This window comes from Elgaria multicarinata, chromosome 11, assembly GCF_023053635.1.
Source record: "Elgaria multicarinata webbii isolate HBS135686 ecotype San Diego chromosome 11, rElgMul1.1.pri, whole genome shotgun sequence".
Classification (NCBI taxonomy): Eukaryota; Metazoa; Chordata; class Lepidosauria; order Squamata; family Anguidae; genus Elgaria; species Elgaria multicarinata.
The window spans coordinates 18,727,434-18,751,574 of NC_086181.1; the positions used below are offsets into that span (position 1 = coordinate 18,727,434).

The 24,141-nt window shown below is 44.9% G+C and overlaps 2 protein-coding genes and 2 non-coding genes across 5 annotated transcripts; 3 read left to right on the forward strand and 1 right to left on the reverse strand.

Moving 5' to 3' along the window:
* The first annotated feature begins 1,106 nt into the window (after positions 1-1,106).
* Positions 1,107-18,247, forward strand: LOC134406211 (E3 ubiquitin-protein ligase TRIM39-like). Of its 2 annotated transcripts, none has more exons than XM_063137524.1 (4): positions 1,107-1,287; positions 3,749-4,050; positions 13,484-13,588; positions 16,811-18,247. In XM_063137524.1, the coding sequence occupies exons 2-4, from the start codon at positions 3,774-3,776 to the stop codon at positions 17,329-17,331; spliced, it is 903 nt and encodes a 300-aa protein (XP_062993594.1). In that variant the 5' UTR covers positions 1,107-1,287; positions 3,749-3,773; the 3' UTR covers positions 17,332-18,247. The 2 variants fall into 2 exon arrangements, with proteins under 2 accessions (XP_062993594.1, XP_062993593.1); XM_063137523.1 differs by lacking the exon at positions 1,107-1,287 and adding an exon at positions 1,790-1,898.
* Positions 7,448-7,638, reverse strand: LOC134407077 (U2 spliceosomal RNA). Its single transcript, XR_010026005.1, has one exon. It is a non-coding gene; the product is annotated as a U2 spliceosomal RNA (small nuclear RNA).
* LOC134407078 (U2 spliceosomal RNA) lies at positions 9,516-9,706 on the forward strand. The gene has a single exon (XR_010026006.1). It is a non-coding gene; the product is annotated as a U2 spliceosomal RNA (small nuclear RNA).
* Positions 18,248-22,151: 3,904 nt separating the features above from the next.
* Positions 22,152-23,090, forward strand: LOC134406654 (olfactory receptor 13H1-like). The gene has a single exon (XM_063138171.1). It carries the CDS (start codon positions 22,152-22,154, stop codon positions 23,088-23,090), a length of 939 nt encoding a protein of 312 aa, XP_062994241.1.
* Positions 23,091-24,141: the final 1,051 nt, after the last annotated feature.

Genomic DNA, 24,141 nt, shown 5'->3' on the forward strand with positions numbered 1-24,141 from the left:
TTCCCATAGTTTGATTCTGTTGAAACTCCCCACAAAGCTGCCAAATAGATGTGTGTGGAGGAGGTGAAAATGTTAAACCTCCCTGTGAATTGTTCCAAGTCTGCGGGTGTGGGTGTGTTGTTGTTCAGCATCACATGTACTTTGACCCTAAAGACTGGTAAAAAGCTTTTTGCTATAACACGAAGTTGTACCGTATAATCTGAGTTTCCCATGATTCTGGGATACAATTCTTAGGATCGCATGTGACCACACATTGCATCCAGTCACCTGTGCAAAATTGCAAGGGCTGCACATCTCAGATTGCACATTGTTTAGCTGACACCCCTAAAACACTGCCACTGCTTGTGTTGTCAGACCAGCCAGGGAGGTGTCATTCGGTGAACATGTGCAAATGTCTTTTAGTCATATTAGTCCTCAGTAGCAGCCTACAAACAAACATATTTTAGGGCGACCGTATGGAAATGAGGACAGGGCTCCTGTATAACAGTTGCATAGAAAAGGGGATTTCAGCAGGAGTCATTTGTATGCATGCAGCACCTGGTGAAATTCCCTCTCCATCACAACAGTTAAAGCTGCAGGAGCCCTGACCTCTTTTGTCACTCTAGCTATGCTAGCTATATTCTGTGCATGCTCTCAGTATTTCTGTTTCATCACGGTTGACAAACTTGTGTGTGTGTGGGTTTTTGTTTTTGGGTTTTTTGCTCTAACATTCCAGCAATGTAGAAGTAACTCTAAAGCATGGAACAGTGGCTGGGGAGAAAAGAAATGTTAATTGTGTCCTTCACAACTGAAGAAATACATATATAAGGTGTCTAAAGCTCCACTCATTATTGCAGTCCAAAGTGAGACACCTTGAGAATCATTTCATCAAAAGGCGGAGTATACATCTTTTGCCAATACTTTTTTTTTTAACATCAAAGAGTCCCATGTCATTACTTACGTTTCTGCATGTCGATCAGCTTGCAAAGAACATAAGAGCCCTACTAAGTGTCCCAAAAGGAAGCAAGAATGAAATTTTAAAAATGCCAGCAGGCTGGGGGGGGGGAAATGGCAGTGAAAAGGAATGAAGCCACAGAAGGGCAGTGTAGTACAGGAAATGGGAGTATGTGATTGTTAAGGAGGGTGATGGAGGGAATTTCTTTCATTAAGGAGAACCAAATTTGGTGCATAGTAAGCCCTCCGAGCTATTGACTAGGCTGGCCCAAGACTTCCGGGCTGGGAACAAGAGAAGACTGAAGCAGACAAAATACTAAAAGGCAGAACCAGAAATGGAAGGTGGCAAGGAAAGTAAGTTCTTTTTCATGCTACAGAAATATTACAAATATTTGCTGGGATGCCTTCTCCATTCATAGGTTTCCAGTAGACGTCCAGTCCTTCCTCTCCTTGGGGTGGGGTGGGGTGGGGTCAATCCATATGTAAAAAGGGATAAAAGACAGGCCCGAGGCATTCCGGAACGCCTCTTACTAACATTTTGTTTGTATTTTTAAACTGCCCCTGCCTTGCTCCTGTTACCATTTAACAGTTTAATCTAATTTCGGGGAGGAGACTGCTGCGTGCAAAACGTTGCCTGCGCTGCCGCTTGAACTCTGCGTGTACCCCAAGCAATCTGGATCACTGCGCCAATTTGAACTTCAGCAGTGAGTGCGTGTGTTGTGGGAAGGGTAGAGGATGCGATACTGTTTTTATCTCCAGCCATTCACATGCTGACAGATAGTGGCGGGGGAGAACAGAAACGTAGCCCTCTCGCTTCCCTGTCACTTTCACTTTCACTGACCGTGCAGGCGGAAAAGGCAGACAGCAGAAACAGAAGTTTGCTGAGTTTCTTCGCAAGTCTCCTCTCCACCCCACCCCACCCCAGTGGGTTAATCTGAACCTGAGTTAGAGACAGAACATCGAGGGTAAGTGTGGTTTGAGAGAGGCGCCGTCGCTTCCCAGGTTGGTTGTGCACAGCACGCACACACACCTTTTCTTTTGTCCTCCTGTCATCTGTGGCTCAAACAGGTTTTCCAGGGTTCAGTGAAGGTTGGTGGCTCCGATTTCGGTCAGGCTATGGATCCATTCTGGGGTTCAGCCAGAACTCTCAAAGGAGCTGTCCAAAGTGTTGAACCCACTTTGGGGATATGGTTTTGGCACCTTGGAGAGCACCTTGAGAGTTCTGACTGAAACCCAGGATGGAGAAACACTTCTTTTTCTTCTGAGTGATACCAACAGTTATGTGACACATAAAATGGCTTTGTTTGCTCTGACAGCAAAAAAGGTTAGGAACAGAGAACTAGACAGAATTGCCATACAACTGCCATGGAGATTCAGACTGCTGAGTGAAAGCTGAGTTTTAGTTATGGTAAATTCTAAGTTATCTGTACAACTTTCTACTTGTATTTTTTACCCCTCTGTACCCCCCAAAATTGAGTCTCTCTACTTGAAAATGGCAGGGCTATTTATTAGGAGAGGGAACACAAGCCTTTTCTGCCAGCTGAGGTTCAAGTAATGGATTGGAGGGGCAGGTGATGGTAAACCCCTCCAACCTTTCCTTCAAATCACAGCTCTAAGAGAAAACCACCTTCCGTATCTTGGTTGTAGATCATGTTACTTATAAGTCAGCCCTCCTTCCATAATGGTTGTTTTCTTGCCCATACGTTCCTTTTTTATTGCCTTTCCTGCAAGCAAATTGTTTCTGCAGAACAAACTGCCTTCTTTCTGTACTGCCTCTTTCTCCAAACATTTCTGTAAATGGGACGGGAGTAACGTGCAGCTGTCTTAGTCAAGCCCAGAGGTTTTCCTGGCTAGTGATTCAGATTTCCAAGAAATGGCCTCTTCCTCCTTCTGGAATATTGCAGCGTGCATAGCTGCTGGGTGAAAGCGAAACTAACTTCTCTGAGCAGTGACAGCAGCAGCCACCCATAAATCAATGCTCCAGTTGTCTGGTGTTTATGCAACAATGGTATTTGCCTCTGTCCCCCAAACTGCAGTAAGACCCTTCCAACTTGACCCCATCAAAACCTCTGCACCTCTTCCAGCTGTTTTGAGAGAAATTCTAAGGCCCTGACCCACAAACGTTGGCTTCATTGACGTGGGGGTTAAGCTATGTCCTTGCTGAACTTTTGAAATTAGCAGGCTCCTGATGCACACTTTAACAATTGTACCCCGTCTCATACAAACCACAGCCCCTAAGCTTCCTTCCAAGCAGGTGCACAGATTTGCACATTTTCATATCCCATGTCTTTCCCCCTAGTTGGAATGCTTATGGACATTCTGTAGCTTCAGTCAAATAGCTGCAGGACAGGGGGAGTGAGTGTCACAAACAGCTAGAAGGCAGATCTTGGCTGATGGCAGGGGCCAGAGTGTGCTGCCTCCTTCGACTCTCAGTTGCCCTGGGACTGCAGTCAGAGCTTGCGTATTCTTTCTTTGCACAAAAGCTGCACCTGCTGAAATCTCCTCTTTTACGCAACTATGAAAGGAGCAAGAGCCCTATCCTCTTTTGCATCCGGGCACTCTACACTTCCCAGCAGCCTTCCCACACATGATGCCCACCAGATGATGTAGACTACATAAACCCATCATTCCTGACTGGCTGGGGCTGATGGGAGCTGTAATCCAATAATGCCGAGGGCACCACATTGGGCAAGGCTGAATTATAGAAACTTCAGCTTCCACCCTTTACTCCTTTCACCCAGTTAGAAAGGATTCACACGCAATTCACACACACCTTCTTCTGGAGTCCTAACCACTTTCTCCCCTCCTTTTCCAGAAACGTCTCACACTCAGGGCCAAAGATGTCCGACAGTGTCTGCTGCAAACTTGTTGTCTATCTGGAGGATCTGACGGACGAGGAATTCAAGAAATTCAAGATGCACCTGGAACACTACCCACTGGAGGAAGGCTACAAGTGCATTCCGCACTATCGGATCGAGAAGGCAGACAGGATAGATATAGCAGAGCGCATGGTCAAGGCCTATGAAGACACCATGACATTGCAGGTGACCGTCAACATCTTGGACAAAATAAATAAGAAGGAAGTGTCATCAAAAGTCAGAAGTGAAATGGCGGCATGTAAGTAAAAATGAGACACACATTTTTACTTACTCACACTCACACTGTTTTGAGTGACACACTCAAAACACACAGACAGTGGCAACCTCGAATATTGTTGGGCTTTGCTCCTTCATAGCCTATTTGCCACGGATTCTGGTCCATGAATCTACATCAAGCAGGGTTGAGAAATGCATGTCGGCTTTTGAATGTCAGACAATCCCCACCCACCGCACATTCAGGTTGTGTGGCAAACGTTCTCCATTCATAAGAGAGGCATTTCAACATTTTAGAATGGGGTGGGCGATGCGGTGCAATAAAGCTGGGAAACCACAAAATGATTGGAGGTCAGGGGAAAGGGAGAAACCTAGGGAATCCCGAAGAGCCAGATTGGGATCTGAGGAGAGCCGGATTTGGTCCCTGGGCCTGAGGTTTCCAATCCATACTCTAAGGACACTAAAAGGGAAATTCACAGCATTGCATGGACATGTTTGAGGGACGTCTTTTACTAGCCACAAGGTAAGCTGTGGGTAGTTTTGACTCAACAATCACAATACTACCAGCTAAAGCACTGAGGTGGTAAGGGAGAAAAATCACACGTACCGTATTTCTTCGATTGTAAGGCCACAGCTAGACCTAAGGTTTATCCTGGGATCATCCAGGGTTCGCCCCTGCCTGAGCACTGGATTCCCTGTGTGTCACCTAGATGAACAGGTTTGACCCCTGGACGATCCAGGGATAAACCTTAGGTCTAGCTATGGCCTAAGACGCCATCGATTGTAAGACGCACACTAATTTCAGTACCACCAACAGAAAAAAAAAAACCTAAGACACACCTGTGATTCTAAGACGCACCCCATTTTTAGAGATGTTTATATGGGATAAAAAGTGCGTCTTAGAATCGAAGAAATTGGGTAAGTTATTTGCAGATATATATTATGGGTTTTTTTCTTGAGAAGCCTAGATCATATACATCAAATGAGTATCAGCAGAAATATTTATGCTAGGTACATCGTCTGAAAAGGTCCTGGTGGTTGTTCTTGTTGTTGTTGTACAAGTGAATACTGCAACAAAATATTGTAGTGTTCCTGTCCAGGGTTCCAGTCAATCATGTCCTCTTCCCAGATATTCCATTCCATCCCACCCTTTCCATCAGCATTCCATACTCACTGAGTTGCTTGGTTATCATTGAGGTTTTTTTGGCAGGGAGTGTTTACATTAGGTTCCCCTAACCCTGCTGAAACCTTCCCCTTTTGCGTGGATAGTGCCATTTTGGCTGCAAAAGGATTCACACTCAAAGAATGTATTTGGGTGTTAGTACATAGAGAATTTCATCTTCTTCCAAAGAACCCAAGGGGGCATACATGGCCCTCTTTGTCTTCACACCAACCCTGTGCAGTAGATCAGGTTGAGAACATGTTAGTGGCCCAACTTTGTGGCTGAGTGAGGATTTGAAGTAGCACTCGGATTATTTTGCGTGTATGGTAGGGGCAGGGCAGAGAGTTCAAAGTAAGGGGGAGGGCTTAATAGAAACCCAGAATCCTCAGTCCTGACTCATCCCCAAGTCAATTCCCCCCACTCATAGCCTTCCAAAAACAGTCATTAAGGGGGGCCATCACAAAAGGCAAGGAGAGCTGGGGAGTTGTAGCCCAACACATCTGGGGGGTCCCAGGTTGGGGGAGGTTGTCTGCACCAGGTATGGGCAGAATGTAGGTCTCCAGCAGGTTGTCTATACATCTTCTTTACCACATGGTGGCTGCAAATTGGTGCTACATTGGTTATATGGTGCATCTGTCAATTCACAGTCTTTTCCCTGAAGCTGTGCAAGCAAAGTCACCACGGCCCTCTGCTGTGTGACCTCGCTCTGGCTTTGAGCTGGGGTGGATGGGGACCAGTGATTGCTCATCAGAAGTCAGGCAGCAGGCAGGCCCAGCAAGCCAAATGACCACTGGAAAGCCCGTGCTGCCTCCTGCCATTTAGGTTACCTGCTGCTACCCACAGCAGCGAAACCGTGGGGTTTAGCAGCAAAGCGGAAGCAAAGGTCCAAGCACTTCAGGCCTTGAACCAGAAAGCAGGCAGGCCGGAAAGCAGAATGAGAAGGTTCCCATAGCAACTACAGAAATAAAGGAGTCTCGAGGGGGAGGACCTCGCCCATGTTAATAAATCTTCTTTTATTTCACTCTGGTGTGGTTTGTGAGGTGTAAAAAATAAGCCAAAGGCAAGGGCGGAACCAAGGAATCTTCTGCAATAATATTATTAGTAAAAGGTTTATTAAAGTGCCAGGTGCCTACGCGTTTCGAACGCGGTTGCGTTCTTCCTCAGGGCTTTACAGAACTGCACTAACGTTATAAAGCCCTGAGGAAGAACGCAACGACGTTAGAAACGCGTAGGCACCTGGCACTTTAATAAACCTTTTACTAATAATATTATTGCAGAAGTTTCCTTGGATCCGCCGTTGCCTTTGGCTTATTTTTTACTCCCCTACGGGGTTTCCTTCTTTTCGCACTTGTGGTTTCTGAGGTACCTAAGGTGGGGTACAGTTTAATGGGGGCAGCGGAAGGGAAGGTGAGAGGATAGGGGGCTGGGCAGGGCTGCTGTGAGGCTGGACATGGGTGGCGAGTCCCAGAATCAGAGTGCAGCATTCTGAGGAATCATCCCAGGGTTGGGATCCTTTGAATTATAGGAGAGATAAAGGCGTTCCAAGGGTGGGCTGTCTATGGCAGCGGACTACATATGGCTCATGCCTGATTTACACCTATTTTCAGACTGATTATACGGTAAGTGTTCACAGCATTAACACCCCAAACAGATCCATGCTCCCTAAAAGATTTCTCTAGAGCAGAGGTGGTGTGTTTGACGCATCTGATGAAGTGGGCTATAATCCAAAAAAGCATATGCCAGAATAAACGTGTTAGTCTTTAAGGTGCCACAAGACTGTTTATCTTTCATTCAGATAGAACTTAAAGGCACATCTGCATAGATCTGGCCAAGCCAATCTCTGTCTCTCTTCTCATTATTCCCTGGGCTTCCTCAATCAGTGGGTGGGTATAAGGGCTCCTTGAAAGATCATTCAACCCAACTGCAAAACCCATCATGTTTTTTTTATATTAGCAAAGGCAGAGATCAATTTTACATGGGGATTAAGTTAAAAAAAAACTCATTAGAAGTCAGAATGAAACCTGCACAGCTCCTAGTAGAATCTAATCCAATTAACCTTATACTAGTTTACCTAGGAGTAAGGCCCATTGAACTCAGTGGAACGTATTTCTGAGTAGACATGCTACAAGGAGCACAGCTTTTCTTAGGTTTTACCACTGAGTTCTATGAATCCAGCTTAGAATACTCAGTATGGGGGGGAAAAGAGGAAACCTCCTTGAAAATTTAATCTGTTTTTGAACCAGAATTATTCTCCCCATGGGGGAGGTGCACCATTCCTGGAGATACTGCAATACCAGGTTGATGCATGGAGTGGATGGAGCAAGCCCCTAGTCCAACTCCCACTTCCAAAAATCCATTTAATATATAGTTCTCAAATAGAGAACATATCAGATATTAAACTGATAAGAACAGATACTACACTTGATCTTAGCCAAAAGGCCGAGAAGCGATAACTGGGCTTGCCCTGAAGCAGAAAGGCACCTTCTCCAATGGAATCTGAAGTTTCTACGAGCAGCAGTAAGTTGTAAATGTGCCTGTGGCACAGACCGGGCAGCCCAACTTGCAAAACCTGTGGATATATTCTGAAAACGCAACTCCTTCCACCATATATTTGAACAGCTTCCTCCCAGGACAATTTAATCACAGATTTTGTGCATTCTCTCCACCTCGTCACTTTCATGAGTTTCCACCTCTTCCATTGGTGTTAAATTTGCATGAGCCTGCCCACTGCCTCTTCCCAGGATGTTCTGTGCTTCTGTTAACCCTCTTTGGCGTTTAATCATCTGCAGACTTTTCAACTGGCTTCCTCCAGCTGAGCCTCTCACACCAACTTGATCTGCCTAGGAAGTTCTACCTGTTGAATAATTGCAGTTTCAAGGACCCCTTCATTCCAGCAAAATCCAATCAGTCTTTGAGGCATGTTGATGCAAATTTTCTCATTGTCTTTCTTTTGCTTTCAAATTGCTTGATTGACAGGAATATCGTTTTCTTACCCATTTATCCTGTTTTTAGAGCAGTGAGATCAAAACAAAGAGGGGAGGGTCTGCTCTTCGCAGTCCTCTTATAGAAAGAATGAAAAAGTCAGACCACTAAGAGAAGACAAGAAATAAATGCATTTCAGGAAGGAGAGATAAGTCTAGAACAGCCTTTCTCAATGTTGGCTCCCATCTGCCCCAACCCATATAGCCAATGTTCAGGAATGCTGGGAGTTGTAGTCCAAAACGCTTAAAGGGCACCAGGTTGGGGAAATCTGGGACAGTGTGTCATGGAATTTCGGAACATGACCAAGGTTGCTTTCTTGCCCAAACGGCCTTTATTTCTCATCAGTAAGACAGACCACATGCTGCAGCAGAATCTCCTTGACGCTCCAGAAGAACAGACTGCTGCCCAGCCTCTGTTAGCAAAATATTTATATATTTATTTTATTACATTTAAATACCGTCCGATAGCCGAAGCTCTCTGGGCAGTTTACAAAAGTTAAAAACAATGAACATTAAAACAGATATACAGAAATTTAAAACCATCAAAAGCTTAAAAATAATATCAATTTAAAACAATATTTATTAAAATATGTAGGATAAATGTCATCATTGATCATTCTATGAGTTTAACAAATCCAGTTACAGCTTACACTGATAAGACTAGGTTACTACTACACGTGCGCTAACTACTCTGTATTCCTTATCTCAAACAAAACTTGTTCAGCACTTTGAGTGTTTCTCACAGGCACAGCTGCACATCCACGAGGCTTATCAGTAACATTCCAGCTCACACTCTGACCTTCTATTAAAATTCTATCACTTACAAAAGATGCTAATAAAATTCCATAACAAGTAGAAATCTCATTTCTTTGTAAACCAGAGGTTTCTCTTCCATATGTACTCAGGTTCCAACCTTTTCAAGAGGTCCTTGAAACTGCAATTATTCAACAGGTAGAACTTCCTAAGCAGATCAAGTTGGTGTGAAAGGCTCAGCTGGAGGAAGCCAGTTGAAAAATCTGCAGATGATTAAACGCCAAAGAGGGTTAACAGAAGCACAGAGCATCCTGGGAAGAGGCAGGCTCATGCAAATTTAACACCAATGGAAGAGGTGGAAACTCATGAAATTGACGAGATGGAGAGAATGCACAAAATCTGTGATTAAATTGTCCTGGGAGGAAGCTGTTCAAATATATGGTGGAAGGAGTTGCGTTTTCAGAATATATCCACAGGTTTTGCAAGTTGGGTTGCCCGGTCTGTGCCACAGGCACATTTACAACTTACTGCTGCTCGTAGAAACTTCAGATTCCATTGGAGAAGGTGCCTTTCTGCTTCAGGGCAAGCCCAGTTATCGCTTCTCGGCCTTTTGGCTAAGATCAAGTGTAGTATCTGTTCTTATCAGTTTAATATCTGATATGTTCTCTATTTGAGAACTATATATTAAATGGATTTTTGGAAGTGGGAGTTGGACTAGGGGCTTGCTCCATCCACTCCATGCATCAACCTGGTATTGCAGTATCTCCAGGAATGGTGCACCTCCCCCTTGGGGAGAATAATTCTGGTTCAAAAACAGATGAAATTTTCAGGGAGGTTTCCTCTTCCCCTCCCCCCCCCGTACTGAGTATTCTAAGTTGGATTCATAGAACTCAGTGGTAAGAACCTAAGAAGAGCTGTGATGGATTAGACCAAGGGCTCATCTGCACCAAGCAGGATATTCTGCTATGAAAGCGGTATATAAAAGGCAGTAGCTGCACTACTGCTTTATAGTGGTATTGACGTGCACTGACAACTGTGGGGGCCCATGACACATCTACACCAAGCAAGATATAACACCATGAAAGCGGTATATGGTATGTATCAATGGGCCCCAACAGTTGTCAGTGCACTTCGATATCGCTATAAAGCAGTAGTGTGGCTCCTGCCTTTTATATATCACTTTCATAATGGAATATCCTGCTTGGTGTAGATGAGCCCCAAGAGTCCATCTAGTCCACCACTCTGTTTATACAGTGGCCAACCAGCTGTCAACCAGGAACCCACAAGCAGGACACAGGTGCAACTGCACCCTCCTGCCCATGATCCCCAGCAACTGGTGTATATGGGCTTACTGCTTCTGATACTGGTAGTAATCCAGAGCAGTATTTGCTAAACAGAATCAACAATGGTAAAAATGGATGTCTACATGGGAACTCTGCTTCCTGTAATCTCTCTGTTCCCTGGCATGAGGTACTGTTTGCAAATTGTGATTATTCCTACCAAACTCTTCTGAGCATGTACCTACATTTCCAGGAAATGATACAGGTTGCCTGATTGCCTTTCTTTTGGCTCGTAAATTCAAACATCCTCTAATAAAAAGATAGATGTGATCTTACCAGCATTCTATCTGGTATGTCCTTTATTTGAGCACTATGGAGTAGATTTTTGAAACGGGGAGATAGAATATGAGCTTGCTCCATTCATCCATTCCATGCAGTAACGTGGCTGAATACATATGGATTCAAAGCCAGTCTTTTAAAAGCTAAGCCCTCTTGCCGGGATGGACACATCTGTCATTTTAGTTTCTCCCACACTTGGATATTTTTTCGTTGTGTTGAGTCAGGGCTGCCACCTCTCCCCCCGCCCTTTCTTCCAGCCTTCTCAATTTTAAAAGCTACATTGCAGGAAGGTAAAACATGGCCCTCTAATACGAGGAAGAGTTGTAGCTGTTGAAGTTGGCTGGTGCGGATGGACGAGAATTTGGTTCTTCTGTTTGTTGTTTAGTAATAACTTACTAACATTAACAAGCTTCTTTATATAGAATGGAAAGAATCTGAAATGAAAGAAATTCAAATGCGGAAGAAAACAAAACTGTCAGATTCATCCCACCCTAGAGAGAACATTTGATTAATTAATTGATTAGTTTGCTACATTTTATCCCATCTTTTCAGACAATTATTATTACCCAGAGTGGTGTGCAGAACTTTAAATGTATACAAGATAAACTACTTGTTCATAAAGGCTAGCTCAAGAATTTCATACTGGGGTTTACCCTGCTTAACGTTTAGCAATATGTAATGAGACTGGGTCTGTTTTTTGGCTCATAGTTTTTAAAGTTGTTATAGTGGTTTTAAATGTATGTGTATAATGCATGTTTTGTGGTTTTTTAATTTTTGTATATCATTTTTAAGTGTTTTTATCTTATGTGAACCACCCAGAGAGCTTCGGCTATGGGGCCGTTTGCAAATGCAAATAATAATAATAATAATAATAATAATAATAATAATAATAATAATAATAATCTCTCCTACTAGGCTTACAAACTAAATTGAGGACGCACAGACATTATAATTGCCTTATATATGTAGGTTAAGGCAATTCTGATGAGCTACTTGATTACTCACTTTGCCTCCCATGTGTGTATCTGTCTGTGTGTTTTGCAGATAAAACGTTACTTTAAGAGATTTGTTCTTCATATGAGACGTTACTACTTAGAATGTTTTTGATATACCTTATTTATTTGTCATTCCACATCTATCAAAAGGAGTTTGAGTAAGTAGCTTGTCCAGTTAATGAGCTGATGTAGGATAGCAGCTAATAATGCCATCCTAAATATATTTACTTGGAAGTAAGTCCCATTGAGTTCTACCAGGCTTACTCTCAGGAAAATGGTTATAGGATTGTATGTTTATTGAAAAGTTGCCAGTTCAAATTTCACCATAGTAAGAGTGATCGATAGGGAGATTTATTTATTTATTTTATTTATTTATTTAAGGATTTTTATGCCGCCATTCAGCCAAAAAAGGCTCTCACGGCGGCTTACAAAAGTATTTCTTGACAGTCCCTGCCCACAGGCTTACAATCTAAAAGACATGACACAAAAGGAAAGGGGATTGGGAGGGAGGAGGAGGAGGGGGGAAAGGAAAGCAAACTCAGGCACTACAATCTTAGTTGGAAAGTTCAGCAGTTACAGTTGGTAGCAGGAGGGAGGGGGCTCTCAGCTGGAGCTGGACCCAGGCACGGTGGAGAGGTGCCTGGCTGCTGCTTCCTCCCTCACTAGTGGCCTCTCCAGAGACATTTAGGACAGGTATTTGGCTTGCTATTAATATGGATGTTGATATTGATCTAAATCAAGGTTAGGCAATCCATTGCCCTCTAGATGCTTTGGAATACAACTCCCTCAATCCGTGAAAATTGGCCTGGCTGGCTGGGGCTGATGGGCGTTGTAGTCCAAGTCACCTTCCCCTGATTTAAATGAAACTGGGTTGTCATCTGCTTAATCATACGAGTTTTTGTCGATGAGATGAATAAATTAAGTTGCCACTCAAATAAAAGCAATAATTCTGGAGCAAAAAAGCAGAGATGAGGTATGGCAGGCATCATTTTGGAAGAGGCATTCCTGCCCATCTGAAAGGAAAGTGAGGGTTCCTTTTCTAAGGTACCACCTGCAGGTTTTTGTAAGGTATTATTATTATTATTATTATTATTATTATTATTATTATTGCCTTTCTTTAAAACAAATATGTAAATCTGATGCCTGATGAATTAGGACAACTTTTTAGTCGATCAAAAGATTATTTTAAAAAACTTCTATTGCCGCATCATGAATAATACAATATCATTAACAACATCAGACATAATAAAGACCAACAATACAAACAATCATGTTCCCGTATCTGTCTGCATTTCGTGCCCATTGCGATAACGTATCCGCCTTATTAGCCACTTATTATTATTATTATTTATTTATATAGCACCATCAATGTACATGGTGCTGTACATGGTGCCACTGCCTTCCATTATATTTTCGACACCAGTTCAAGGCTTTTCTCTATTCTGAGGCATTTGGATCCTGGATTTCTTTTGCAGTTTTTCTGACTGCTCAAGTTGCTTTTAGATATATACGCTGTTTCTGTGTATATTGACTGTTTGCGTGCTTTTTATGTTTTTAAATTTTGCATATTGTATTTTTAGTGTTTTTAACCTTTGTAAACCGTCCCGAGAACTTCAGCTATGGGGCAATATAACAACAACACAGAACTGTGAGGTCAGGGCCCAGATGTTTTAGACGTCAACTCCCAGCATTTCTGCCCATCCGCTGGGCCTTGAAGTCCAAAATATCTGGAGATCTACGTTCTGCCCACCCCTGGTCTATGTCGTACCTATTCTAGTGAAAGCGTCTGATCCTAATTGCTTCAATTCAATGATATGACTGCTGGGAAGGGGCACGTTTCTTTCCTGGATGTTGATTAGAGGAGTAAAGGAGTTTCATCATTCATTCATTTAAAACAACGCTAGCAACGTGAACGGGCTCTCTTTTTTTGGTCCTTTTTTAAAAACAGATTTCCGGCAGCCGCCAAAACCCTTGACGAAGAAAGAAAAAAAAGAAAAGGAAGAGAAGATATTGTCCAACCTCCATAACAAATTTTTGGGGACTCAAAAGAAAGGTGAGCTGTCAACAGGTGAATACAAGGTGCTTTCTGATGAAAGGCTGGGGGGGGCAGCACTGCAGCAACGGTGGGCACAGAAGGTACAGCTGTGCTTACTGCTAGACCTCTGGGCGATCTAAAGCAGTTTGCCAGGATTTCGGACCCCAGTGGTGTAACAGAAGCGACAACAAAAAGACCTTTTCTCCCCCACCCCCTTTGTTTTAAATTAAGTGGCTGAAGCAAAGAAAGTTGGGAGAAAAAAACAGGAGTGTATTAGCATGCAAAAGAACGGGGAACTGTGCTGGAACTGAAAACAAATCCTAGGCTGAGCATGTGCTTAGAAGTAGGGGTGTGCACGGACCCCCCGCTCCGCCCCGTGGGCCGATCTGAAAATTTCGGATCGGCCCGCTCCGCAGCACTCCGCCCGTAGTCCGCTCCTCTTCGCCGCGGAGCTCCGGCTCCGAATCAGCCCGGAGCTCTGATTCGGAGCCGGAGCTCTTCGCCGCGGAGCTCCGGCTCCGAATCAGAGCTCCGCAGTGGAGGGGAGTGGCGCCAGGTAAGGACCCCCTCCCTCCTCTCCCTTACCTGCATCCGTCCGCAGTCCCTCGGCTTCTTCAATTGAGCCCGCGGCTCAACCAGGACTGCAGACGGATGCAGGTAAGGGAGAGGAGGGAGGGGGGGTTTACCAGGCTCTGCTGCTGTCGCGGCGGCAGAGCCCAGTAAGGGACCAAGGGGGAGGGGGCCTTACCTGCGTCCGTCCGCGGTCCCTCGGCTTCTTCAATTGAGCCCATGGCTCAATCAGGAAGTCTGGGCCGCAAGTGCGGCCTAGACTTCCTGGTTGAGCCGCGGGCTCAATTGAAGAAGCCGAGGGACCGCGGACGGACGCAGGTAAGGGAGAGGAGGGAGGGGGGTTTACCGGGCCCTGCCGCTGTCGCCGCATGGGCGACAGCGACAGCAGCAGGGCCCGGTAAACCCCACTTACCTTTCTTGCGGAGCTCCGGATCGAGGCGAAGGATCCGCCTTCACCTCGATCCTCTTCGCAACGCTCCGCCGGCCCCCCAATCCTCTTCGCCTCCGCCTTAAGGGTAGGCGAAACCCCCCGCTCCGCTCCTGCTTCTCCGGTTCGAGGAGAAGCGGAGCGCATCCCTACTTAGAAGCATCCTGTGCCTTAATTCCAAGTGTGTATCTGTCCCCCACTATTTCAGGACTGGCTTGGTTTGGTGCACCCCAAGGTTCTAGTAAATAGCAAAGTAAAGTGGAAATGCTAGCATTGTCCTCCCTCTTACCCCCATAATGCTGCAGCTAGGCCATTTATTACTGCTAGCTATCTGGAATGAGATAAATAGCAGCAACTAGCTGCTATGTGCAATAGCATAGCTATCTCTATGTGATCGAACAGTCCTCCCCAAATTGGTATCCTCCAGATGTTTTGGACTACAGCTCCCCGCATTCTTATCCACTGGCCATCCTGATTGGAGCTTATGTAAGTTGTAGGCCAAAACATCTGGAGAACCACGAACTGCCCATCTCTGCTATGATAGAAGTAAATGAGATTACCATTGTAATCCTATTCATGTTTGCTCAGCGGTAAATCCCATTCTGAGTAAGGGTGCGTAGGCCTGAAGTCTATGACCTCATCTACACCAAGCAGTATATTGCACTATGAAAGTGATATGAAAGTGGTATATGAAAGGCAGGAGCCTCACCAAGCAGGATATAGTGGTATGAAAGCTGGATATGGTCTGTGTCAATGGGCCCCAACAGTTGTCAGCGCACTTCAATCCCACTATAAAACAGTAGTGTGGCTCCTGCCTTTTATATACCACTTTCTTACCACTTGGTGGAATATCCTGCTTGGTGTAGATGAGGCCTATGTTTGCTACCAGGGGCAAATCATGTTGCAGGATACTGCTGAAGAAAAGATTTCCTATAAGTCACTGGAGTTTTGCCTCCCACCCACCCCCACCTACACAGAGCAGAGGTTCACACAGGCTCCACAAACCAAGGGTACCTTCAGTATCAGAGGCAGTAAGCCTATATACACCAGTTGCTGGGGAACATGGATGAGAAGGTGCTGTTGCACCCATGTCTTGCTTGTGGATTCCTTGGTGACAGCTCGTTGGCCACTGTGTGACCAGAATGCTGGACTAGATGGACCCTTGGTCTGATCCAACAGGGCGCTTCTTACGTTCAGATGGATCTTTTATTGTGCAATCAGTCTGCCTCATTCACAGAATTTCATGGGGAATCCAGAGCATGCTGTCTTCAATGTGTAACCCCCCTGTGTTTTCCCAAAGTTTATTCCATCTTTCCATACTAGGACAAAAAATCCATTAAAGGAGAAAAGCAGAATCACTGCTCAGTGGCTTTTGACTGGGAGCACAAGGAGCCCTCCTGGAAGCATCCAAAACCAAACAAAAGAAACTCTTTCCTCCTTTTCAGATGACCAGCAGTCAAAATGGCTCAGTAGCTGAGGGATTACGAAGTGCCTGGCAATGATGTTGACGGCACAATTGATAGCGTCCACGACCCACTGCCATCCCCATTTCCCTCCACTAAATTGAATATGCCAGTGACTTGAGACATGGAAAAGTTTTTCCCTTCTGAAACTACTGCTTCCTTTGAACCGAAAGACTTCTGGCTTGAAGCATCCTCAAGGATAGCCTAACTCTACATTTTTCCTGGTTTAGAATCAATTTAAAAGACATTTAATTTTTTTTTTTAAAAAAAATACCAAACTACATAATTTGGCTTCCATGGACTTTCCCCCACACTTCTCTTTCCTCCTACCAAGGAACTTGTGTTTTTTGCCTAAGACAAGGGTCCAAAACCGTAGGTCTGGGACCCAAATCCATCCTCCTGGGGTCCTAATCAAGGTTGTGAGCATTACCAGGGCCGGCCCTACCATTGGGCAGAGTGAGGTGGTCACTTCAGGTGGCAGATGCTGGGAGGTGGCAGCAAGGTATTGGAGGAGAGAGCTGTAGGCTACATGATCTGCCCTGTACCCTCTTAAGTTAGCCTGTTGCCTTCAGGTGCGGTAGAGGATGCTGTCCCATCACCAGTGTTGGAGAAAGATTCAGCTGCCAGCCCAGTTGGGTATCTTGTCCTTTACCTTGGAAGCAAAATGTCTTGGGCCAGCCCTGATCATTACTAATGCATCCTGCAGCTTCTGGATCCATCCCATTGTGCTAATGAATGTGGAAGCCATCACTCTAATTTTCCCTCTGTCTCTGTCTTTAGTGGAGGTGACCCTGGACCCCAAAACTGCCTTCCCTACGCTCATCCTTTCCGAAGATCGGAAAAGTGTGCATCTCGGCCAGCGAGCCCAGACTCTTCCTGACAACCCCGAGCGCTTCAATTTTTTACCGTGTGTCCTGGGAGCGGAAGGCATCGACTCTGGGACTGTCGACTGGGTGGTGGAGGTGGGCAAGGCCAAAAAGTGGTCCATTGGGGTGGCCCGTGCATCGATAGAAAGAAAATGGAACCAATACATCACTGCTACTGAGGGGTTTTGGGTGCTGAAGTTGTTTGATGGAGAATACATGGCCTCCACCACCCCTTCCACCATCCTTACGCTGTGGAAATCCCCACGGCGGATCAAGGTTCACCTGGACTTCGATTTTGGCACCCTTTCCTTTTTCAACGCTGATTCCATGGAGTGCATCTTTACCTTCAATTATCCTTTCTCTGAGAGGATGCTTCCTTTCTTTGAGGTCTGGGACACGGAGATCCCCCTGAAAATCTGCCCCAGTGATCCATAGGGGCACATGCACAAGATAACTTAGCCTGCAATCCAGGACTCACTCACTTGGGAGTAAAGAGCTCAAGCAGGCAATTCCATTCTAGCCCCTTTCCATTTGGCTTTTCTAACTGACATGTGACATTCCATGCTACTGAGCATGGTCAGGCCACATTGGGGTAGTTCTTTTTCTTCTTTCTTCTTTTGGGGGGAGGGGGCAGTAGTTCCCTTAATTTCTTAAAAATAATAATCCCTTGTTTCTTTTGTATTTTTGCAAAGCTTGGAGTTGAAACATAAACTGGACTTTAAAATGGGGTGGTCACTTATAAATCACCCCAAATGAGGACAAAAGTAGATGGTGATTTTCATAAAATTTACTTATGCTAATTGATATGTATACTTGCAAATAGGAATAATTTAAATCCATAAGCAATTTTCTGTGGTGAGTAGAACGGTGAAACAAATTAGCAGGGAAACACAGGAGGGTTAGAAGCAGAAGATGATGTCTGATCCCCTTGTAAAATTGGCTAAATATGACAAGGTGTTTGCATGATATAGCTTCATCTGGAAGCAGGGTTAGTGTGGGTTCAGCTCATCGTAACCTGATTTCTGGCCTAGTTTTAGCACTGAAACAACTTCAGTTGTAATGAGGATGGGTGACCTATGTCAGGAGAAAGACAGGAAGTGGGATCCTGAAAATTCCGCTGGACCTTTCAGCAGCAACATTTGATACTGCGGACCATGGTTTCCTTCTAGGCCCACCCTTTGAGGTGGGGATCGAGGACATGATGCCCCATGCCACATATTTCCAAAATATGGTGCATGGGGGCTATTGCTCTGTCCGATGACAGTTACGGAAGTTTTCCACATCAGGCTTTTAACCTGCACCTTTACCAAGCCTTCTGCTTCTGGATTGTTTGGCTACTTTATGCATGTTTTTTCCCCCCTGGGATTTTTCATTCTCAGCCTTTCTATATGTTCCATTAAACAACCACTAGGTGTTACTGTGGTATAGCAGAATTGCACAAATACTAAGGATGTGCTCCGCTTCTCCTCGGACCGGAGAAGCAGAAGCGGATCGGGGGCTTTGCCTCCCCTTAAGGCAGAGGCGAAGAGGATCGGGGGAGCAACGGAGTGTTGTGGAGCGGATTGAGGTGAAGGCGGATCCTTCGCCTCGATCCGGAGCTCCGCAAAAAAGGTAAGGGGGTTTACTTGGCCCTGCTGCTGTTGCTGCTGCCCATGCGGCGACGGTGGCAGAGCCAGGTAAGGGGGAGGGGGTCTTACCTGCATCCGTCCACGGTCCCACGGCTGCTTCAACTGAGCCCAAGGTAGTCTTCCTGTTTGAGTCCTCGGGCTCAGTTGAAACAGCCATGGGTCTGCGGACGGATGCAGGTAAGGAGGTTTACCTGGCCCTGCAGCCGGCGCCAGTGCAGCGATGGTGGCAGAGCCAGGTAAGGGGGAGGGGGTCTTACCGGCATCCGTCGCAGCCTGTCGCCACCTTCACTAGAGCCCATGGCTGCGGGCTCTAGTGAAGCTGGGATGGGCAGGGACAGACACAGGTAAGGGGGAGGAGGGAGGGGGCTTACCTGGCGCCACTCCCCACCGCTGCGGAGCTCCGATTTGGAGCCAGAGCTCCGCAGCGGAGCAGAGCGGACCCTAGGCAGATCGAGGCGGGGTGGAGCTGGCCCAATCCGCAATTTGCGGATCGGGCGCGAAAAGGATCGGGGGGTCCGTGCACATCCCTAACAAATACACAATGCCGCCATTCACAAAAATACCAGACTTCCCTCATTAAAAACAACAACACTATAATGTTGAATCATGAGTGCACAATAAAAGCCTTGTGTAGAAAGGTTCCTTGTCAAGGCTTCCGTGCCAATTTTCATGGTTTTAAGCCAATATCCCATATATTTGGGATCTTGTTCATGGTTTTTTATATGGCTGGAAAGAATAAAACTTTCTATTTGGTGAGTTATGAGCCTACACAAATTCAACGTTAATTGCATCTCCATTCTGCCTCTCTCTAAGGAATGTGAAAGTTAACAAGATGGGAACTCTGAGGAATGTGAAAGTTAACAAGTTACTCCAGGGACTTAGGTTGTCTTAAGTGCTTCAGGGAAGAAAGATTTTTGCCCATGATAAGTCAGATATAAAAACCTATTTTAATGAAATATGTCCCTATGCAGAATGTTTTCATTCCAGTATTCCAAACTTTTAAGACCAGGAGCTATGGGGAGTGTATGTAATTGTCGCTGCTTATTTGGCACAGAATTATGAAGGATCTGTATCATAGGAAACAAAGAACCTCTGGAATGGATTTAATGCAAACAGCAGGTAAATGACTAATGGTGGATTTGCATGATTAAAGTGTGTATTATTCCTGACACATGTGCACACACACACATACACATACAAACACATTATGGAAGTAACAGCTCCTTTCAGTAGTGTTGTATAAACAGGAAAAAAACTAGAAATAATTATTTTGCATGTGTCTGTGTGCAAGGTAGACAGTAAAGCATATAAGAAAAAGTAACAAAAAGTAGACTTTACAGGCATAGGAAAATCAGCCCCAAGGAGTTCCTTTTGGGCTATTCCTGCATCCATTGCAGCCCCACCATATTTAAGGCTGTGATTTTTAATTCTAAGTTAAGCAGAATTAAATAGAAATTCTACCACTGCGTGGAATTATTATTATTATTATTATTATTATTATTATTATTATTATTATTATTATTCCTCATAATTTCACTTATCCAACCAGGGATTTTTAATGCTTTGGTTGACAAATTAAAAAAATGAACATTGTTGGGTTCGTCAGGCTTATAGAATTATATGAATGCAATCCTGTGGTAGATTTTTCAAACACCAAATTATGCCCTGACAGCTCATGACTTGTGAATGATATTGTCATGCCACGTTCACACTTGAGAGCAGTACCTGATGTTGCAGTGAGATAAAGTTGTATACGGAGCAGAATAATAGGAGCCTGCAGTTTTCTCAAGATGATACAGCAGTTTTTAGAAGCAAATCTGTTGTATTGTCGTAAGGTGACCATATGTCAGGAAAAAACTGGATTGGTCAGTATTTTGGGTAACACCTGGATTATGAAATTTGAAGAAAAATCTGGATTTTTGCCATCCTCCCCAGCCAAAGGGCAGCTCTACTTTAATGGGAATTAACAAAAAATGCTTATATCTGTCACTTTTAAAGATAAAGAGTTGAAACTTGGCACGATGATAGCTCTTAGGTAGAGCTTTAGCCATACCAAATTTGAAGCAGATTCATTCATCCATTGATTTTTAGGATTTTTAAAATTTGAAGTTTTAATTAAAAAAAACCTGTCATTTTTATAAAATAATAAAGAGATGAAACTTAGTGCCATGATTGCTCTTAAGGAGGACTTTAGCCATGCCAACTTTGAAGCAGATCTGTTGATTCGCTGAGGTTTTTTAAATTTATAGGTTTTAGAATTTTTTTAAAAAGTCATTTTTAAAGGTAAATAGTTGAAAGCTGGCACCATGATAGCTCTTATAGAGGGATTTAGCCATACCAAGTTTGAAATAGATCTGTTCATTCATTGATTTTTAGGATTTTTTTAAAAAAGTTCAAGGTTTTAAAATTATTGTTTTAAAAAACTGCTGGAGCCATATCCTTCAAACTCAGGTTGTCAAACCTCCTTTTTGGGATCTTGCACCTTGAGCAGTTTCAGCCCTTGGCCTCAAGCGGTTCTCCAGTTTTTAGCTAAGAAGTGCTGGGAGGGGGGGCACCTTTCCTGTTGCAGATTTGGTGGGCAGCGAGGTACCTGGAGCTCAGCAGAGGTGAGGTGTCCACAAGTCCAGCCAGGCTGTGCACTTGGACCCTGTGGTTGGGGTTAGGGTGACAGATTATAGCTTGGTCGCATCCGGTGAATTTTTTTTTAAAAAAAATTCCACCAGCAGCCACCTCTGCCTGCACCAACACTGGACTCTGAGACGCTCTTAAAAACACTCTGTATAGCACACCAGCCTCTCAAGGCTCAGCTACCGCAATCTCTGAGTTGTGTCTTCAGTCTAACTCTGTCTCTAAGAGATATGCCAGCCTGCCAAAGCCACAAATCTATATATTTTTCTCTGACATGCACTTCAAACTTTCCGCATTGCATGACAGCAGTGCAAACAGAGCCTAGCTCACAAGTGAACAAAGTGAAGTGAAAGGGAAGGGGTAGTGAAGCGAAGCAACGGCATGCCAGGTTCCAACATCTGAAGCAATAGGGCATCCATAAAGATGAGAGCCTCTCTCCCGACTGGCACCACACTGTTGGTCGTGAGAGTTTTTCTCTAAGGATGACCCTTCATCTCCCATGATGAGGAATTCTGGGAAAAAGGCCTCTGGCCCATGCTGTCTTGCCCTAACTCTCACTGGCTCTCTCTTGAAAAGCTGCTTTCAAGCACCAGTATACAACCTTCCATTAGTTGTTGAGAGAAGGTGGAGGTTTGTGATTTTCCTCTCATTCCTTGTGCTTTCTTGCCTACCAAAACACCTCTTCTGTTCTCTTGAGTATTTAATGGCATTGGATGACTTCTATGTTACACACACAAACACACACACACACACACACAGCTGCTGTTTCTCTGCTTCTTGTACTTTGTGTCAAATCTGTGGTTTTTCATTGGTTTTTAATATTGGTGTTTCTCCCCCGCCCCACTTTTCTATTTCCGATTGCTTAGCTGCCCTGAGGCTTCTGCAATAAGGCAGGACGTAAACCTTTATATCAACAAAGAAACATCCTGGGCTCAGACCATACTGTTTCCATTCAAGCTGTTTCCTATTGCAGACTGATCAGCCCTCAGAGTACATGAGATGGGAAGGAATGATAATGAGACGGCCATAACAGAATTCATCCTGTTAGGCCTCTCGAGTAACCCTCACACAAAGCTGACCCTCTTTGGCCTCTTTCTCCTCATTTACCTCATCACTGCCGTGGGCAACGGCCTTCTCATCCTGCTCGCTGTGGTGGATCCCCATCTGCACACCCCCATGTACTTTTTCCTCGGCAACTTGTCTTTCCTTGACATCTGCTATACTACCAGCAGCATCCCCCAGATGTTGGCTCACTGCCTGTCCGTCAGGCCAACAATGTCCTATGCCCGGTGTTCCGCCCAAATGTATATCTCCCTCTTCTTGGGGATGACCGAATGCCTCCTTCTGGCGATGATGTCCTATGACCGCTGGGTGGCTGTGTGCAACCCGCTGCGCTACATGCTCATCATGAACAGGAAGGTTTGCATTGCCATGGCCACTTTTTCATGGGGCAGTTCTTTCCTCCTGATCCTGGTGCCTTCTCTCACCACACAGGCCTCCCTGTGCGGGCATAACATTATCGATCACTTTGTGTGCGAAATCCAGGCCGTACTTACACTGGCCTGCTCGGACACCCGCAGCAACCAGGCTCTCATGTCTGCCACCAGCATCTTCACTTTGCTTCTGCCCTTTGGCTTCATCGTGGTCACCTATGGCCGTATTATCGTGGCTGTGCTGAAAATGCGATCCACAGAAAACAGGAACAAAGCCTTCTCAACCTGCAGTTCCCACCTCATGGTAGTAGCCATATTCTATGGGACAGCCATGTCCATGTACCTCCAGCCTCCAGCCAAGTCTTCCTCGGATAAAGGCAAGTACATTGCCATATTCTATGGCACCATCACTCCCATGTTGAACCCCCTGATCTACAGCTTAAGGAACAAGGATGTGAAGCAAGCATTCTGGAAGGTGGCTGGGAGGAAAAGGTACCACTCCTGAAGAAGCCTAATCTGGACCCGGAGGACGTTAACAACTACAGGCCGGTGGCTAATATCCCTTTCCTTGGCAAGGTGCTTGTGCGGGTGGTTGCAGGACAACTCCAGGCACTCTTGAATGAAATGGATTATCTAGATCCATTTCAATCAGGTTTCAACTGTGGGGGCCCATGACACATCTACACCAAGCAGGATATAACACCATGAAAGCAGTATATGGTATGTATCAATGGGCCCCAACAGTTGTCAGTGCACTTCGATATCGCTATAAAGCAGTAATGTGGCTCCTGCCTTTTATATATCACTTTCATAATGGAATATCCTGCTTGGTGTAGATGAGCCCCAAGAGTCCATCTAGTCCACCACTCTGTTTATACAGTGGCCAACCAGCTGTCAACCAGGAACCCACAAGCAGGACACAGGTGCAACTGCACCCTCCTGCCCATGATCCCCAGCAACTGGTGTATATGGGCTTACTGCTTCTGATACTGGTAGTAATCCAGAGCAGTATTTGCTAAACAGAATCAACAATGGTAAAAATGGATGTCTACATGGGAACTCTGCTTCCTGTAATCTCTCTGTTCCCTGGCATGCGGTACTGTTTACAAATTGTGATTATTCCTACCAAACTCTTTTGAGCATGTACCTACATTTCCAGGAAATGATACAGGTTGCCTGGTTGTCTTTCTTTTGGCTCGTAAATTCAAACATCCTCTAATAAAAAGATAGATGCCATCCTACCAGCATACTATCTGGTATGTCCTTTATTTGAGCACTATGGAGTAGATTTTTGAAACGGGGAGATAGAATATGAGCTTGCTCCATTCATCCATTCCATGCAGTAACGTGGCTGAATACATATGGATTCAAAGCCAGTCTTTTAAAAGCTAAGCCCTCTTGCCGGGATGGACACATCTGTCATTTTAGTTTGTCCCACACTTGGATATTTTTTCGTGGTGTTGAGTCAGGGCTGCCACCTCTCCCCCCGCCCTTTCTTCCAGCCTTCTCAACTTTAAAAGCTACATTGCAGGAAGGTAAAACATGGCCCTCTAATA

Excerpts from the sequence above, each read along its gene's own strand:
- LOC134406654 (XM_063138171.1), top strand. The coding sequence starts at position 22,152 with ATGGGAAGGAATGATAATGAGACGGCCATAACAGAATTCATCCTGTTA.
- LOC134406211 (XM_063137524.1), top strand. The coding sequence starts at position 3,774 with ATGTCCGACAGTGTCTGCTGCAAACTTGTTGTCTATCTGGAGGATCTG. Across the intron at positions 4,051-13,483 it reads CAGAAGTGAAATGGCGGCAT|ATTTCCGGCAGCCGCCAAAA; the intron begins GTAAGTAAAAAT and ends TTTTAAAAACAG. Across the intron at positions 13,589-16,810 it reads TTTGGGGACTCAAAAGAAAG|TGGAGGTGACCCTGGACCCC; the intron begins GTGAGCTGTCAA and ends CTCTGTCTTTAG.